This window comes from Paroedura picta, chromosome 5 (genome assembly GCF_049243985.1).
Source record: "Paroedura picta isolate Pp20150507F chromosome 5, Ppicta_v3.0, whole genome shotgun sequence".
Classification (NCBI taxonomy): domain Eukaryota; kingdom Metazoa; phylum Chordata; class Lepidosauria; order Squamata; family Gekkonidae; genus Paroedura; species Paroedura picta.
The window spans coordinates 12,874,069-12,889,505 of record NC_135373.1 but is presented as its reverse complement, the minus strand read 5'-3'; the positions used below and the strand labels follow the sequence as shown (position 1 = coordinate 12,889,505).

General features: G+C 50.4%; 1 protein-coding gene across 10 annotated transcripts in view; it reads right to left on the bottom strand.

Annotated features, from left to right (window-relative positions):
* RYR1 (ryanodine receptor 1) overlaps positions 1 to 15,437 on the bottom strand; it is a 241,827-nt gene that overhangs the window by 92,524 nt on the left and 133,866 nt on the right. For all 10 annotated transcript variants that reach the window (XR_013230906.1, XR_013230910.1, XR_013230908.1 and 7 more), the window contains 9 exons: positions 14,811 to 14,889; positions 14,581 to 14,670; positions 13,472 to 13,612; positions 12,816 to 12,890; positions 10,872 to 10,947; positions 10,656 to 10,779; positions 7,429 to 7,544; positions 5,870 to 5,937; positions 2,656 to 2,777 (listed from right to left, as the gene is read on the bottom strand). Coding sequence is in view for 3 of the 10 variants with exons in the window: in XM_077336555.1 (XP_077192670.1) it covers positions 2,656 to 2,777; positions 5,870 to 5,937; positions 7,429 to 7,544; positions 10,656 to 10,779; positions 10,872 to 10,947; positions 12,816 to 12,890; positions 13,472 to 13,612; positions 14,581 to 14,670; positions 14,811 to 14,889 (891 nt within the window). In the remaining 7 variants the exon portion in view is untranslated. The remainder of the gene's footprint in view (positions 1 to 2,655; positions 2,778 to 5,869; positions 5,938 to 7,428; positions 7,545 to 10,655; positions 10,780 to 10,871; positions 10,948 to 12,815; positions 12,891 to 13,471; positions 13,613 to 14,580; positions 14,671 to 14,810; positions 14,890 to 15,437) is intronic.

The following is a 15,437-nucleotide window of genomic DNA, read 5'->3' as shown; positions in this document are numbered from 1 at the left end:
ATTTTGTTTTCGCCACTAAAACTGTGTTACGCATGACGTCGTGAGCAATCTGTAACACTCCTGCAACACTAGCGCCAAAGTCGCTTCGTTGTAGCGATTTTTGGGGAATTGGGAAAAGTGGATTCACCCTCAGAAAATCACTACACTCCTGCCAACAACCTGCAACACTTGTGAAAAAGACCTGTGTGTTCTCAATGTAGCGGCTGCAACAAAGTCCCTCCCTCTGGCTCTCTCCTCTGAACTTCCGCCAAAGCGATCACCAATTTTTTTCCTCGGAGCGGGGAAAGCAACGAACCAGAGAGGCTTCATTCACCCAGCGAAGCTTCTCCGGCTACAGTCCCTCCACAGAAGTGCTTTAAAGATCCCCTAAGTCCCCAAGCACAACACAGCCCCCTGTTCGCCAGTTCCCTTTAATTTCACCCAAAAATCGGGCCCATGCGGGGGGGGGGTGTTCACTCAGGGGAGCGTGGTAACGATGAATCGCCAGCTCACACGCCAGCTGTGTCTCTCCGTTGCAAGGAATCAACGCATATTCGTTGCAACGTATGTGTTTTTGAAAAAAAAAAGTGCTTAAAGGGAAAGAGGCTTTTTGGGAGCTTGATAACAACTGCCTACTGGCTGTTCCGTTTGCTTGACGACACAGAAAAAAATCTCTTCCTTTCTAGCGATTCCTGTGAGACCGGAAACCTGTGGGGAACGAATGAAACGCTACTGGATTCCACTACAAATGAAGGTATGCGGAACACCAAGGGGCTTTCCGCACCGGGATCCTTGTAGCAAATTGTTTGCTGAACGAAAAATCGCCATTTAAAATAGTGGAATTCGTCATTATGCATACCTGACTTTGTAGTGGAATCCAGTTGCGTTTCCATCGTTTCCCACAAGCTTCCGGTCTCAGCAAAAATCGCTAGAAAGGAAGCGCTATTGCCGAGCTCGTCCCGCCCCTGGCCGTCAAGCAGCCAATGGGCAGCCGTTAGCATGCTCCCAAACAGCCCCTTTCCCTTTAAGAAAGGGTTTTTTTTTTTAAACACACCCATTGCAACGAATACATGTTGATTCGTTGCAACGGAGAGACCCATCCAGCTGGCAGGTGTGTTTGAGCTGTCGTTTCATCGTTGCCACGCTCCCCCCGAGTGAACCCCCCCCCTCACGGGCCCGATTTTCGGCCGAAAACAGTGTAAAAAATAAAGGGAAAATACATCAGCAAACGGGCTTCTCTGTTGTTTGTGCTTAGTGACTGTAAAGAGACTGTAAAGAGCTTTGGGGAGGGACTGCAGCCGGGGAAGCCTCACTGGGTAAACGGAGGCTCGTCGGTGCGTTGATCTCTGCTCGCTCGGAGAAAAAAAAATGGCGATCGCTTTGCCGGAAGATCAGAGGAGAGAGCCAGGGGGAGGGACTTTGTAGAAACCACAACAATCGTAACGCACAGAACTTTTCCGCTAGTGTTGCAGATTGGTTGCAGGAGTGTAGCGCTTTCCGGAGGGTGAATCCACTTTTGGGGATTTCCCTGAAAGCGCTACAAGGAAGCGCTTTTTGCGGATCGGTTTCAGGTGTGTGGCAGATTGTCAACGACGTTGTGCATAATGGCAAAACTGTAGTGATTTCAATTGGCAACCATTGTGCGATTTTGAAGGAGTGCGGAAAGCCCCCAAGATTCCACTATTTAAAATAGCGTTTCCACTTTGTGAAAGCAATTGGCAACATTGGTCCTTGTGCGGAATGGACCTCAGATTCTCCGCCACACACAATGGCTCGCTATTCCCATTTAATATTCTGTTACATTTTAAAATTTGTGTAAAGTTTCCAGTTTTGCCTCTGACCCAGTGATGCCCGTTCCTGCAGTACAGAAGACTCAGGCTCACTTTGGAAAGTAAACAAAATAGACACCCACTCAAAGAGCTGATGTCTCCAAAAATATTGGTCATCATGCCTTCTTACGCCAAGAAAATTCCCTGTTGTTACTTGTTCAATTTTTCTTTCCTTATTGTTCTTTCACAGTTTGTATGTAATCCTGGATGACGCCATCCCCTTTTTTTGCATAGTAATTCCTTGTTGCCAGTTGTTAATTATAAAGATCGATTTTTTCATGTTCTTCAGTTTGTATATGATCTTTGTATGATTTTTTTATAATGGTTTGTCATCTTTATATTTTTTCATATATGACATATAATTTCAGTATTTTTTGAGAGATCAGCTCTTTGAGAGGTTACCTCTTTCCTTTGTTTGGCTTGGTCCTGCATTGAGTTTCCTTTTCTCCCTGGTTTTGTTTCTCGAAAGCTCCCTCCATAAATAAATCTTTGTTGGTCTTAAAGGTGCTCCTGGACTCTGATTTTATTGTGCTACTTCAGACCAACACGGCTACTCATTTGAATCTATGCCTAAGGCATGTATGTGTAGAGCACAAGTATTTCCAAGCGAGTCTGTACCTACTTGTTGTTTGCACATGTGGGGTTCCCTTAGGTGTACACTTACACTGAACACTTGGAAAACGTAATGTGTGAAAAGTGCCAGCTCCTTGCAGATAGTTCTAGATGCCCATTTTGACACAGGGAGTTTTGACTCTCAAAAGGTTACACCTTCGTTATCTTGTTGGTCCCTGAGGTGCAACTGGACTTGAATGCACTTCCTTGAGGGGACTGATTTCCTAGCCCTCACCTGGTTATCATCTCTTTCTCCTTATTAGAAGCATGGCCTCCGCTGCCCAGGACTTTGGCAGGGGTGGACAAGAAGTAGAGACAGTGGTTGGTGAAGTACTGGTTGATCAGAGGCAAGAGGATCTGAAAAGGCAAAGAAGAGTCAGGTTAAGAAAGCAGGAAGACCACTGTGGCCGATCTTGCAACATCTGCTTGGTCAAAATTTGTTGAGCAAAACTGATATATCTGGTGTGCATATCCAGTGCTGTGTGCTTTGCTGAAAGGTACAGGTTTTCTGAACCCTGGGGTTTCTTGAACGTCTTGGAAAGGTCATTCATTCATTCATTCATTCATTCATTCATTCATTCATTCATTCATTCATTCATTCACCTCCCCGAAGGCTCAGAGCAGTTTCCATGAAACAAGAAAATAATACAAGCAACATCATTTATAGAACAACATGGGCCTCCCCTCCCCCAATGGCTAATGATGGGCCTGGAGCGGGTGGGGAGGGGAGGGGCCTTACTCTGCACCATTGCACCCCTTCTGGGGTTTCTTGAAGCCTGAAAAATGTTTTGGGGGTTTCTCAATGGTTAAAACGTTGAGAAAGGCTGAATTAGAGAGAAAAGGGCTGCACCAAGGCAAAATGATGAGAAAGAAATTATACAAAAGGAAATGAATCTTAACCATTAAAGATTCCTTTACTTCTGCACCATTTATTTCCTTTTTTTACTGAAAGTTATCAAAAGCCAAAGCTTATGTCAGTCCAGTAGACTTCTTGGGGTTTTGCTGCCTGAAGTCCCCATTCTCCCAAACAAAGTTCTGTCTGCTTTCAGAATCTACCTGCCATGTTCTTCACTGGGCACTAGCATACCAGGTGATCCACCCCATCTGGGTATTTTCATTTCGTTATTTGATTCAACTAGTATCCCGCCATTCCCAGAAACGGGCTCATGGCCGCTAACAGTGTAAAAACTCCACACAAAAACAGTGTAAAAACTCCATAAAACTGTAACCCCATTACATCTGAAACATAGCCAATTCCAGGAGGCAGAGGCCAACCTGGCATTAGAGCTCCGTCTTGCAGGCCCTGTTCTGTCAGGGCCCTTAGCTCTTCCATGAGCTCGTCCCACCAGGTCGGGGCCAGGACTGAGAAAGCTGTGGCCCAGGTTGAGGCCAGGCAAACTTCCCTTGGGCCAGTACGTTAGCTGCTGCAGAGTGAAGGGCTCTGCGGGGGGCATAAGCAGCCAAGTAGTCCCTTAGATCAGAGGTCTCCAACACCTGGTCCGCGGCCCGGTACCGGGCTATTAAGGCCATGGTACCGGGCCGCCAGCGGCCGCACCTGCCTTCCCCTCCCCCCGCAGCGAAAGGGGGGGAAGAGGCAGGCGCGGCCGCTGGCACGCCAGCGACGCAAATGCGCATGCGCGGACCTGCCGCGCATGCGTGTTTGCGCCCCCTGCTGGCGAAAACGTGCACGTGCGGCTGTTCTGCGCATGCGCTTTAGCGCCACCTAGTGGCAAAATGCGCATGTGCGGCAACTGCGCGTGCGCGTTTATGTGCAGCTGCTGTGGCCTGGCCGCCGGCTCTCTCCCACCCTCGGAGGCGGTCCCCGACTGCAAGAAGGTTGGGGACTGCTGCCTTAGATAAACAGGGCCCTGACTACGGATGTCTTGGAGGGGTTGAGTTTCAGGTGACTCTGCTCTAACCATCCAGCTACGGCTTCCAAACATCTGGTGAATATATTGGGGGGGGCGGGAGTTGAGCGGCCATCCATGAGGAGATAGAGCTGGGTATCATCTGTATATTGGTGACAGTCTAGCCCCTAACTCAACCAGCTGTTCCAAAGGGTGCATAAAGATGTTAAACAAAGTAGGGGAGACAACCCCCCCCTGCAGAACCCCGCAAGGGAGATGGACGGAGCACGATAACTGCTCCCCTACAGCAACCCTTTGTGTCTAGTTCCAGAGAAAGGAGCACAGCCACTGAAGGGCTGACCCCCATATCCTGGCCCTGGCAAAGTGGTGAGCCAGTAGCTTGTGGTTGACCATATCAAATGCAGCTGACAGGTCTAAAAGCACAAGCACCAATGAACTGCCCTGATCCAGCTGGCCCTGGAAGTCATCCATCAAGGCGACCAGCACCGTTTCCGCCCTGCGGCCATGGGTTAAGCTGGTATGGGTTAAGCACCGGGGCTTCCTCCAAGTGTGCCAGGAGCTGGTCTGGGCGGCCCTTTCAACCACCTTACCCAGAAACTCAAGATGCGAGACTGGGCAGTAGCTGGCCAGGTCCCACAGGTCCAGCAATGGTGTTTTCAGTAAGGGACGGACCACTGCCCCCTTCAGTGCCTCTGGGAACTCCCCGGTAGACAGGGAGTATTGCACTTACCAGGGATTCCCTAGGCCAGGGGTAGTCAAACTGCGGCCCTCCAGATGTCCATGGACTACAATTCCCAAGAGCCCCCTGCCAGCATTCGCTGGCAGGGGGCTCTTGGGAATTGTAGTCCATGGACATCTGGAGGGCCGCAGTTTGACTACCCCTGCCCTAGGCTCTCATTACACAGTTGCTGCTGCAAGTCCTACCATGTCTACATGGCACCAAGTTCTCTATGCCCAGGGAGGAGTTGCGGCTCAGGGATAAATACTCTGTTTGGTGTGCAGAAGGTCCCAGGTTCAATCCGGTTGGTGTGCAGAAGGTCCCAACCACTCCAGTTAAAAGGACCAGGCAGGAGGGGATGGGAAAGACCTCAGCCTGAGACCCTGGAGTGAGGCTGTAGCTCAGTGGCAGAGCCTCTGCTTCGCATGCAGAAGGTCCTCGGTTCAATCCCAGCATCTCCAGTGTAAACAACCAGGCAGGTTGGGATAGGAAAGACCCCACCTGAGACCTTGGAGAACTGCTGACAGCCTGAGTAAAACAGTACTGGTTCAGGATCAGGCAGCAGGTTCATGTATTTAGGAAGCACAGAAGAAGTGTTGTTTTTATACCCCACTTTTTACCATGTGAAGGAGTCTCAGAGCAGCTCACCTTCCATTCTTCTCCCACAACAGACACCCACACCAAGTAGGGCTGAGAGAGCTCTAAGAGAACTGTCACTGGCCCAAGGTCTCCCAGCTGGCTGCCTGTGGCAAAGTGGGGGATCAAACTGGGGCTGCTGCTGGCTCCCTCCCACTCTGTCTCCGGAACCTCCTCCCTCAAAACGCACACTTCTTGTGGCCGTGGGGGGGAATGTGGAGACTCACCTTGGCGAAGAATTTGATCTCTTGTTCATGGGGGGATTTCTCCACCCTCCCGCTGCTCACCACAGCCTCTGGAGACAGAAAGCAAAACTCACCCATGAGTTCCACTGAACAGCAAAACAATCACACACACTCACAAGTGGCAGACTTGGCAACGTTCACCCAGGAATGGGCTGTCCTTAAACCGGAACCCAGAACCAATTGGATAAAGTCAACCTGCCCTGCCTGCTGTTTGGCTGAAGCCAGCTCTCTGCCTGCAGAAGGGAAGCACATGTCGCCTAAAGGCAGGGCTTTCTCAGCGGTGGGCCTCCTTCTGTGGAACGCCCTCCTTTCCTCCCTGATACTGAGACACAAAGCTCAATGTTCCTGCTTTATCACATGTTTTGAGGTTTGCTACTCTAGGCTGTTCTCCCCGACTTATTGAGGCTTTTGCCTCTTCGTTTTTAATGCTCACAATTGTTTTAATGCTGTGGGTTTTAATGCAAAATGTGGGTTGGTTTTATTGACAAAAGATTAGTTTTGTCAAACTGTCTTTTATTTGCTTTACTGATGCATTGTCGTGTGTGGACTATTTGTTTTGTTTCTCTTTATTTTATTTATTTATTTGACTTCTATACCACCCTACCCAGTGAACTGGCTCAGGGCAGTGTACAAGATACTAGTTTAATACAATAAGTTAAAACAGAGTAAAACTTAAGCTTAAAATTAATTTTAAAACGTGCTGACATAAACAGCTTAAAGTCGGTAGTGGCCTTTCATTTCTGAGAGCAGACAAGAGTCTGTCAATAATTTGGAGCTTCTTCCACTCAGTAATAGTAACTAGTGGAGGGATGGGTGGGGCCATGGGAAAAGGTAGATGTTCCTTAGCTCTGGCCCCAACCCAAGGCTGGGCAGAAGAGCCCTGTTTTACAAGCCCTGCAGAACTGTGCTAGTTCCAGCAGGGCTCAGATGCCTTCCGGGAGCTCATTCTACCCGGTAGGAGCCAGGACGGAAAATGACCTGGCCTTGGTTGAGGCCAAACATTTCTCTTTGGGGCCAGGGACCACCAACTGGTTGGTTCTCATAGAACAGAGTGTTTGGTCTGTGTTAGCCAAGCAGGATATAAAATATCCTAAAGATAACTGGAGAAGGAACTCAGCCCGCTGCTCCTGCACTAGATTCTCTTCCCTTCCTTGTAGTTGTGAATAACAGCTTCCTCTCCTCTCCTTCTCTCGGGCTTTCCTTTGGACTCAGAGCATATCTATATCCATTCTTCCTAATTATATATTTGTGAAACAGGCCTGGGGGTGGAGACTGTCCTGGCAGTCCGAGATGGAATTGGCCCTCCCTCGCCACCTCCCACCGCCCCTCCTTGCCCAGGGGGGAAGATTCCCTTCTCTGTGGCTTGCAAAGTGCTCTCTCCACCTCGCAGAGGCGGGCCCCAGGAAAGTGGCTGCGGCGCCGGTGGGGCTGGGGGGCGCCTTTCAAAACACATTCTTACGAACGGGCTTTGCAGCTAGCCACTCATAAGTCCCAAAACGTGGCGGGGAAGAAGAAGATTGGTAACTCCAAAAGACACTTACCCAGGTGAGCAATAAATTCCTGAGAAATGTCCATCCACTTCAGCAGCTGCTGCAGGAAGCCATAGGCAAAGCGCTTCTCAATGGACGATGTGTCCAGCTCCATATCCTTCAACCCCCTGCCAATAAAAACCAAAGTTTGGCGTTTAAGGGAGAATCTCACAGGACTGGAGCTAGTCCATCAGAGGAACTCAACGAAAGAAGCGAGGTTCTTCCAGCATCAGAAGCAGGACATCTTGTGTGGTGTGTCAGAGTGGGACTAGTCCATGGGCTCCACAGTGCCTGCTGACACTATTTCTGGCCCATGCAAAGTACATTTTTAGGAAGTGGGTGGGTCCAAGTAGGGCTTTGGCCCAACAAACCTTCTGAATGACTACAGGAGATTTGAATGGCTTTACAGATTTTTTAAAATGTTGCTTTGGCAACCGCTGTCATCACGGCGCAAGGATCTACACTGAGTGACTGAAGTTAAGCTGCGGTATCCATTTTGTGGCTTGCTCCACCTCCTGCGGCAACCATTTTGCTGTGCCCACCACGCTGTGTCAAAATTCCAGATGTGCCCGGAAGCATACAAGGGCTGGGGACTCATGGACTGGATTCTGGGATATACCCTTGTTCTGCCATAAAGCCTCCTTTCTGACCCTTGAACCAGACACACACGTTCAGCCAACCCTACCTCACAAGGCTGCTGTGACCTGAAAATGAGGAAGAGACACCAGGGAGGGTGAGATAGAAATGCATTAGACAGCCAAATGTTTCCTAAAAAGGCACAGAAAACTGCTAGGGGGCAAGATGAGGGTCCTTGCTGATTCTCCAAAGTTTGCTGAAAATCACTCTCTGTGGACCAAATAGGTGTTGGCAGAGGCCAATTTGATGTAGTTGTTAGGAGTGCAGACTTCTAATCTGGCATGCCGGGTTCAATTCTGCGCTCCCCCACATGCAACCAGCTGGGTGACCTTGGGCTCGCCACGGCACTGATAAAGCTGTTCTGACTGGGCAGTGATATCAGGGCTCAGCCTCACCCACCCCATAGGGTGTCTGTTGTGGGGATAGGAAAGGGAAGGCAACTGTAAGCCGCTTTGAGACTCCTTTGGGTAAGGAAAAGCGGCATATAAGAACCAACTCTTCTTCTTCTTCTTCTTTAAATCTGCAAGGGTTATAAAGCATCAGTCTGCTTGAAAGAATAGTTTCATTGTGAAGAGAAACAAAACTTTGTACGGAAAGAGGAGAGAAAGAGTCCTGTCTGAATGTTTGTCGTAGAATCGTAGAATAGAATTGGAAGGGATCTCCAGGGTCATCTAGTCCAACCCTTTGCAGAACGCAGGAAATTCACAACTACCTGCCCACCCACAGTGACCCCAATTCCATGCCAAGATTGTCCCCCCCAAAACACCAGAATCCCTGGCCAGTCTGACCTGGAGGAAATTTGCCTCTGGACCCTAAAGTTGCAATTGGCATTTCCCTGGGCATGCAAGAAAGGGCCGCAAGAGCCAAGCATGGACCCAATCCCTTCTGCCCACCCACTCACCATCTGCCTAACTTCACAGAATCAGAATTTCTGTCATACAGTTATCTAGCCTCTGCTTATGAACTTCCTCCCGAGGAAGGCCATTCCACTGAGGAACTGCTCTAACTGTCAGGAACTTCTTCCAAATGTTTAGCCAAAAATTCTTTTGAATTCATTTCATCCGATTGATTCTGGTCCAACCTTCAAGGGCAGCGGTTCTCAACCACTCTTACCTCACAACCCCAATGCGGCAGTGGTGGGGTCAGCGGCAGGCACACACGCACGGGCTGCATGCACATGCATACCAGCAGCATGCGTGCACAGGCGCAGAACAGTCGGGCAGTGTGGGGGCGGCCATTGCAATGGCTCTGCTGCCACCCACTGCCTGCCACCGTATGCTGCTGCCCGCCAATGCCGGCTGCCACCGCTTACGGCAGCAACCAACCTGGGGACCCCAAAGGTGACCCCAAATGGGGTCGCGACCCCTAGGTTGAGAACCACTGCTCTAGGGCAACAGAAAACAACTCTGCTCCATATGCGACAGCCCTTCAAGTCCTTGAAGATGGCTGTCATGTCACCACTTAGGTGTCTTCTCTCCAGGCTGAACAGTCCAAGCTCTCTCAACCTTTCCTCATGGTTTTTGGTCTTCAAACCCCTCACCATTTTCATTGCCCTTCTTCTGATGAACTTGATTTTTCCTACCTAAATGCAGAATTTTACATTTATCACTATTGAAATTCAAAGGTGGCCTTCTACCACCTTTGTCAAGCCAAGCTACAAGCACCCTACCTGACTCCGGAACACCTAGCCACATTGATCCACGCTACGGCCACCTCTAGACTGGACTTCTGCAACTCGCTCTACATAGGCCTGCCTTAGCCTTGATCTGGAAACTACAGCTGGTCCAAAATGCAGCAGCCAGAATCCTCACAGCACATCCAACCAATCCTCCAACAACTGCCAGTTGAATTCCAGATAAAGGTTCTGGCAATCACCTTCAAGGTCATACATGGTCAGGGCCCAGTGTACCTGAGGGATCACCTTTCAGCCTATACCCCTCAAAAAGCCTTATGCTCCGCCAACTTGAACTGGCTAGTGATCCCTGGTCCTAAAGAAGCTTGCTTGACCTCAATCAGGGACAGAGCCTTCTCTGTCCTGGCCCTCACCTGGTGGAATGAGCTCCTGGAAGAGATCAGAGCTCTAATGGAATTAAAACAGTTCCTCAGAGCCTGCAAAACGGAGCTCCTCCAGCAGGCATTTGATTGAGGTCGACTGGAACCAACAACAACTTCTAGGCCCTCTAAACTTCCTTCCCAGGAATCCACGCACCTGACCTGGACAACTATGGCCCTGTTTGATGAATTGTTTGATTAATTGTTCAATTTCCATGTAAACTGCCCTGAGCCTCAGGGGAGGGCAGTATATATAAATGTAATAAAATAAATCTACATCTCCTTTGTTGCCCCCTGCAGGACACTCTTCCTATTTGTTCAGTCATGCAGTCCACAGATCTTGCACTTCGGCAGCCAAAGCACGCAACCCTGTCTCACACATACTGCCTTTGGGAAGAAGAGGTTTTACAAAGGCCTTTCTCTGGGAAGTGGAGTCTGTGGATGCCTAGGAGGAGAGGGAGGTTTCCAATTCCCCCTGCCCCCTCCTTAGTCACCCTGCGGGACATTTCGTGGCTGGGTCTGTGCCCCTGCTTTGCTCTTTTGGGGCTCACCTGGTCACTGCATAACCATTCAGCTGCAGGAATTTGAGCAACTCCTGGGCCTTCTCTCGGTCCCGGGCCTTCTCTTTGGCCGTCAGCGTGTCGTAGGGCACCAGTAGTGGGTGAGTGCCCCCTCCTTGGGGAAAAAGAGAGAGAAAGAGGAGAGTCAAACCTTCCTGGGAGACATCACAGCCCCAATAAAAGTGGCAGGAAAAGGCACAGGTTTACCTTTGGATTCCAGCTCCAGCTTCTTCTTGCGACCCCAGGTGTTGTGGTAGTTCTCTGCCAGCTGCTCCGCCATGGCCTGTGGACAGAACCCAGAGGGTGGGGGGTCAGAAGAAGCATTAAAGAACTTGAGAAGGGCTTGTCCCGAAGACTAGAATTGAGCTGCCCATTATGGAGCTGCATGAGAATCTTCTTGTTTTCAAAAACAGAATCGTCACATTTCTCCCTGTCCTGGGTGGCAGAGAGAAGCAACTGCTGTGGCACAGCAGCAGAACATCTGCTTGCTACACATGAGGTCCCCGGTTCAATCCCTGGCAGCACCTCCAGTTAAAAGGATCAGGCAGGAGGGGATGGGAAAGACTTTAACTTGAGACCCTGGAGAGCAGCTGCCAGTTTGAGTAAGCAATACTGACCTTGATGGACCAAATAGGTCGGATTCAGCATAAGGCAACTACATACGGGTTGATATGAAGAAGCAGAGAGATATTGTCTGCTATGGAACAGAAGGGAACCGTACAACATGGGCTGATAAAAGAACTTAAGATTCTTCTCCCAAGCCCACGTGACTCGTGCTCATCCGTGGTCTCTACAGAACGCACCAGTTTTCAAAAATGTCCTCCTGCACGGAACTCGTGACCGAAACATGTGAGTGCGTAAAGCGCTGTCAAGTTGCAGCCTGTTGAATAGTGGGCTCAAGAAGGTGCGGAGTTACATGTGGAGTGAAACATCAGCTCTTTATTAGATCACACCAAGTGAACTGGAACACAGAGCCCACCACCCAAACATATAAACACTCCCAGGGTCCCACCACAGCCCGTGATTGGCTCCTAGTGGATCCCCAGGTTTGAGCCAATGGGACTTTTCAAACGATCTGGAGGCAGGACAGATCCTGCATGCTAAACCAATGGCATCAAGCATCCCTGCTGTTTGAATCGCGGCTCCCGCTCTGCAGGTCCGCTTCACTGCATACACAACACCCCTGTAGGGCAGGGGTGGCCAAACGGTGGCTCTCCAGGTGTCCATGGACTACAGTTCCCATGAGCTTCTGCCGGCAGCATGGACACTTTGGCCACCCCTGCATAGGGTTTTCAAGACAAGAGACGTTCAGAATTGCTTTCCCTTGCCTGCCTCTGTGTGGCAGACCCTGGGCTTCCCTGGTCGTCTCCCATCCAAGTACTATCCAGGGCTGACCCTTCTTGGCTTCCCAGATCCCATGTTATCTTTACATTCAGAAGCACTAAGCCCCTGAATCCCAGAGCCGGGAGGCTTCATCACAGAACAGTCTCAGCCTCTCTGCCTGTGGAACTGGCTGGCCCCTGGGTGAGACGGGAGGCTGGACTGGATGGGCCCTCCCTGATCTGACCCAGCAGGGCTCTCCTGATATCCTTATGAAGGCCTTGGCCTCCCTGCCCTGTGGCTGGCCCTCCAGAGGAACTGGCTGGCCCCTGGGCGAGACGGGAGGCTGGACTGGATGGGCCCTCCCAGATCTGACCCAGCAGGGCTCCCCTGATGTCCTTAGGAAGGCCTCGGCCTCCCTGCCCTGTGGCTGGCCCTCCAGGGGAACTGGCTGGCCCCTGGGTGAGACGGGAGGCAGGCCTGGATGGGCCCTCCCTGGTCTGACCCAGCAGGGCTCCCCTGATGTCCTTAGGAAGGCCTCGGCCTCCCTGATCTGTGGCTGGACATCCAAAGGAACTGGCTGGCCCCTGTGGGAGATGAGAGGCTGGACTGGATGGGCCCTCCCTGGTCTGACCCAGCAGGGCTATGCTTATGTTATTATAAGATCAGGCTAGCCTGGGTCACCCAGGTCAAGACACGAATACAGGAGGGGAAAGACTGATTGGGGAGGGGGCTACTAAATCACTCCTTCCATATTTGCTGAGGGCACTCTGACAGCAGAATTCTCAACCTCTGATTGCAGAATGACTACTTCCTCCATGTCTCACTCACCTGCAGTTCCCTGGAAAGGGTTGCGCCAGAGAGGTCCATAGGTTGGGGGTTGTAGCCATGGCTGGGGTCATAGACCTATGTGGGAAAGAGAAAGGCAAAGAACGTTGATGTCCACCAGTCCCCCGTGTTCGGAGGAGGGACCCAGCAGATATTCCTTGCCCTGGCGTCAGCCTGGTGGAAGAACTCTGTCTTGCAAGGTCTGCAGAACTCTGATAGCTCTGACAGGGCTCAAGCTCTTCTGGGAGTTCTTTCCACCAGGCAGGGGTCAGGACCGAAAAGGCCCTGGCCCTGGCCCTGGCCCTGGCCCTGGCCCTGGCCCTGGCCCTGGCCCTGGCCCTGGCTGAGACCAGGTCCACTTCCCATGGGCCAGGGATCATCAAACTATTCACAGTGAATAGTTCTGCGAGGGCATAAGGAGGTAGATGGTCCCTCAGATATGCTGGGCCCCGATCCCCTAGGACTAAGGGAAAGACCTCACATTATGAAGCAGAGACCTGTGTGTGTGTGTGTGTAAGGACCTGCTGACCTCCCAGGACACAAAGGAAAGGAGCTTGCGAGTTCATTCCTGGGCACTGTTCTATATAACGAGTAGTTTGCTGATTCACTTCCATCTGGAACATGAGCTCTCTTTCTACAAGCAGACTAGAAGGACACACCTGGGCTGTCTGTGAGATTTTTCGTGTCTTTTTCTTTTCTGTCTTCTCTTCCTCGCCCTCACGAGCTTTCTCGATGGTCCACTCCCATGCGATCATGGCCTTCAGAGACTCCTTGATGGGCCACCGATAAATTTCCTTATCCTAGAGGGAGAAAGCAGCATAGCTGAATGATTGGCAGAGGATGGAAAAAGAGGGTCTTAATGCCACAATCAAGAGTTAGATCCCCAGGTGTATTCTGGGAGAGATTTGTCCAGTTGGGAATTCAGAATCATAGAGTTGGAAGGGGCCATCTAGGCCATTTAATCCAGCCCCAAGCATCCAGAATAAGGATCTGTCCAGCTGCTGCTTGAAGACCGCCAATGACAGGGAGCTTCCCACCTCCTGAGGTAGCCCATTCCACTGCTGAACTACTTGGACTGTGGAAATTTTTTCCCCATCTAGCTGATATCATTCTTCGTGTAGTTAAATCCATTACTGCAGGTCCTCTCCTCTGCTGCCAACAGGAACCATTCCCTGCCCTCCAAGTGACAACCATTCAAATACTTAGTGAGAACAATCTTGTCCCCTCTCAACCTGCTCTTCTCCAGGCTGAACATTCCCAAGTCCCTCAACCTATCTTCATAGGGCTTGGTCCCCTGGCCCTGAATAATTCCCGTCACTCTCCTCTGTACCCTCTCCTATTTGTCCACCTCCTTTTTGAAGTGAGAGCAGGGCCCCCCTGATGTTTTGAGCCCTTTGGGGGCACCTTGTGAATTCTGACCCAGAGTGGTGGGCACAACCACAAAATGGCTGCTGTGGGAACATAGCCAACCACAAAAATGGACACCACTGGGAGGCAAGACCACACAGAAGAAACCTAACTGCAAAGGAGGAGAGGGGTAATTTAAAAATACACTGGGGAAAAGAAGTGAGCAAGCGAATAAAACCAAGACTGAAGCGGCATCTGTGGCGGAAGGGAGGGAGGGAGGGAGGGAGGGAGGGAGGGAGGGAGGGAGGGAGGAAGGAATGAAGGAAGGAAGGAAGGAAGGAAGGAAGGAAGGAAGGAAGGAAGGAAGGAAGGAAGGAAGGAAGGAAGGAAGGAAGGAAGGAAGGAAGGAAGGATGTGTTACCTTTTCTGAGAATGTTTTATAAGGACGCAACATGGGGTTGGTCTTGGCCTCCTCATCATAGGTTTCCCCGAATGTCCAATTATTCTGAATCTGTAAATAGGGAGATCAAGGAGTGCTTTTTTGTTTTGTGTTGTTTTGCTTTCCTCCAAAGGCAATCTGGAGTCTACGCCAAGAAAGAGCATACACCCCAAATCCCATCAACCCAGGGAGGTCCATGGAGACTCTCTTACCTTGTCGAAGGCCCACTTCTCGTGAGTGTACTCAGCATACTTGTTGATAAAGGAGTCCAGCCTCTCAGGAATAATGACACTGTGTGTGAGAAAATGGGGAAATGTTTTTGAAACATTAACCAACAAAAAGGGGAGCCTTTTCCATTAGAGACCAGGGCAGAGTCTGCATGGGGCTTTTTATCCATCCCAAGTCTGAATAAATCCCCTCCATCTACTGTGAATTCGATTTCCATGTTGATTTTGGCACTTTTAATTTTCCCTCTGCAAAATGCTAGATCGAGCTGCGGTGATCCTAACTCTCTCCTGCAATATCCAGGAGTGGATATAACTCGGTATAATTGATCAAGTTGCTGAGGTAGAGAAGCAGTCTCTCCCTGATTGGCTGGGCGCCAGTTCAAAGACTTCCTGGTTCCCGGTTGTAAAATTTTCCTCCCGAGATTTATTTTTGCTCTCCTTTTGGAATCTATTTTAAAGTGACTGTGCTCCAGAATCTCACACTTCTCTCAGCTGAGATTTGCCTCTTCTCTGAGAGGCTGCTGCTGGTTCTGCTAGGCTCTCCTCCTCCCCCGCTTGTTAAGGAAAGGAAAGAAAGAGACAAGCAGCCTCCTGCTGCACTTGGCTTCTCCA